This window comes from Trypanosoma equiperdum, assembly GCF_001457755.1.
Source record: "Trypanosoma equiperdum strain OVI genome assembly, contig: ctg_1378, whole genome shotgun sequence".
Taxonomy (NCBI): domain Eukaryota; phylum Euglenozoa; class Kinetoplastea; order Trypanosomatida; family Trypanosomatidae; genus Trypanosoma; species Trypanosoma equiperdum.
The window spans coordinates 1-1744 of NW_027123369.1; the positions used below are offsets into that span (position 1 = coordinate 1).

A 1744-nucleotide genomic window follows, 5' to 3' on the forward strand; every position below is an offset into this window, starting at 1 on the left:
TTGCTCTCTTTCTCCTTTTCCTGCTGCTTCTACTGTTTTTATTGGAATGCATTTATTCTCTTTTTCATCGTACGTGCATTTGTCTTTTGGACAAGATGCATTGTTGTTATCATGCTTCCGGCATTCATCTGCTATTTCGGGCGAATGTTGCTTCGTTTGGGGTTTTTGTGTCGATATTGTTTGAGTTGGTGCATCTGGAAAGCTATTTTTCAGCGCTATAATTAGGTGCTTTGCCTGCTTTTTTAGCTGTTAGATCCGCTGAATGGCTGCTTGTCGCCGGGCTGCTGCATTTTCGTGAATTTGTATTTCGTGTGCCGCCTTTTCTAGTTTTTCTTTCCATGCCAGTTTCCCGGTTGGCGCAGAAGCTGTAGTCGAGCCTGTGTCCGTTAGTTGGATGCACCCTTTGCCGCTCGCTGTTGCACAGCTACCGTCGTTGCCGCTTTCGCCGAGTGTTATATGGTCGCCGCCGGTGTTTTTTCTTTCTGCTGCCGCAAGTGCCTGCGTGATCAGCTGATGTATTTGTTCGGCTGACGGCTGCGGCGGTGGGTATTTGCCGCAGACGCTGAGTACTGCGTTCCACATCGCTGGTTTTTGCGCGTTGTTCCAGGCAGTCGGCGTGCTTGGCGAGGCTGCCGCGCCACAAAGTTCTTTGTTTTGAGTTCCGTCCTGCGCACAGAGGCAGACGAGGGTTCCGTATATCGCTTGCTTTCCTGGGCTTCCTTCGCAGTCTGTTTTTCTTGTGGATGTTAGTGCTACGGCACAGTCAGTTTTTGTCAGATCCGTCTGCTTTGGCGTTCCGAATATCGCTTCGTGGATAAGTTGTTGCGGTGTGCCTTCTTGGTGGCTTAGTGCTGTTTGTCTGTACAAATTGTATGTTGTCATGACGGCTTCTGCTTCCACCAGTAGCGACTGAACGGAAACCGCTGCCGCTCGACCTTCTGGTGACATTAGCTTGCTTTTTGGTAAAAGGTATTGCTTTTTACTGTCTTCTGTTGCGTGGACATGTACCCACAGGTCCTCCCATTTAGCATACTGCTGATTACATTGGGGTTTGTTGTCTGGAGGTGTGCATTCCGGTTTACTTTGTTTCTTTTCTGCAGCTTGCGTGGCGAAAGTCGCTTTCCATTCCGGGTTTGCTAGTGATATGTTTATTTTTTCTAGCTCCTCCGTTTCTGCAGGCGAGATTTCGGAAACATCCCCTGGCAGAGTTGTTATTTGTTTCAATGCTACCAACCGACACAAATTATGAAGATGCTGTATGTTTTTGCTGTCGCCGGTGACGGCATCCGTGCCGGTAGATGCTGTGACTAACAGTATTGCCAGCGCCAGAACTAGCATCATGCCGCTGCTTAAAGGCTTTTGAGATCGCTGTAATACTTTATACACTAGTTAAACCTCTCTTAACATTTTTCGAAACACTAGATATTAATTTTATTGAGTAGCCTCTATCTCCGCGTTATGCAGGCTTATCCAAACAAAAAAATGTAAGTAAAGACCTTGAGCCATCATGACAAATAAATCGTAGAAACCCATGGAAATTGTGAAAAAATTTTTTAGTTAAATTTTGTTTTTCGGATATTTTTAAATATGATTCAAAACTCTATAAGGATGCTCTAATGCCCATGAAAAGACCTCTTTCAAGCATATGATGCGTTTTCTTGAACTCACAACATTTTATGGCAGATTTTCCAAATTTGGGTTTTTTAACCACCATGACACAATCTTGAAAAAAAATAAAATGCTA

General features: G+C 44.8%; 1 pseudogene across 1 annotated transcript; it reads right to left on the reverse strand.

The window, feature by feature from the left end:
- TEOVI_000769800:pseudogene lies at nucleotides 1–1338 on the reverse strand (annotated as a pseudogene). The gene has a single exon. A coding segment is annotated over exon 1 (1338 nt).
- Between the last annotated feature and the right edge of the window lie 406 nt (nucleotides 1339–1744).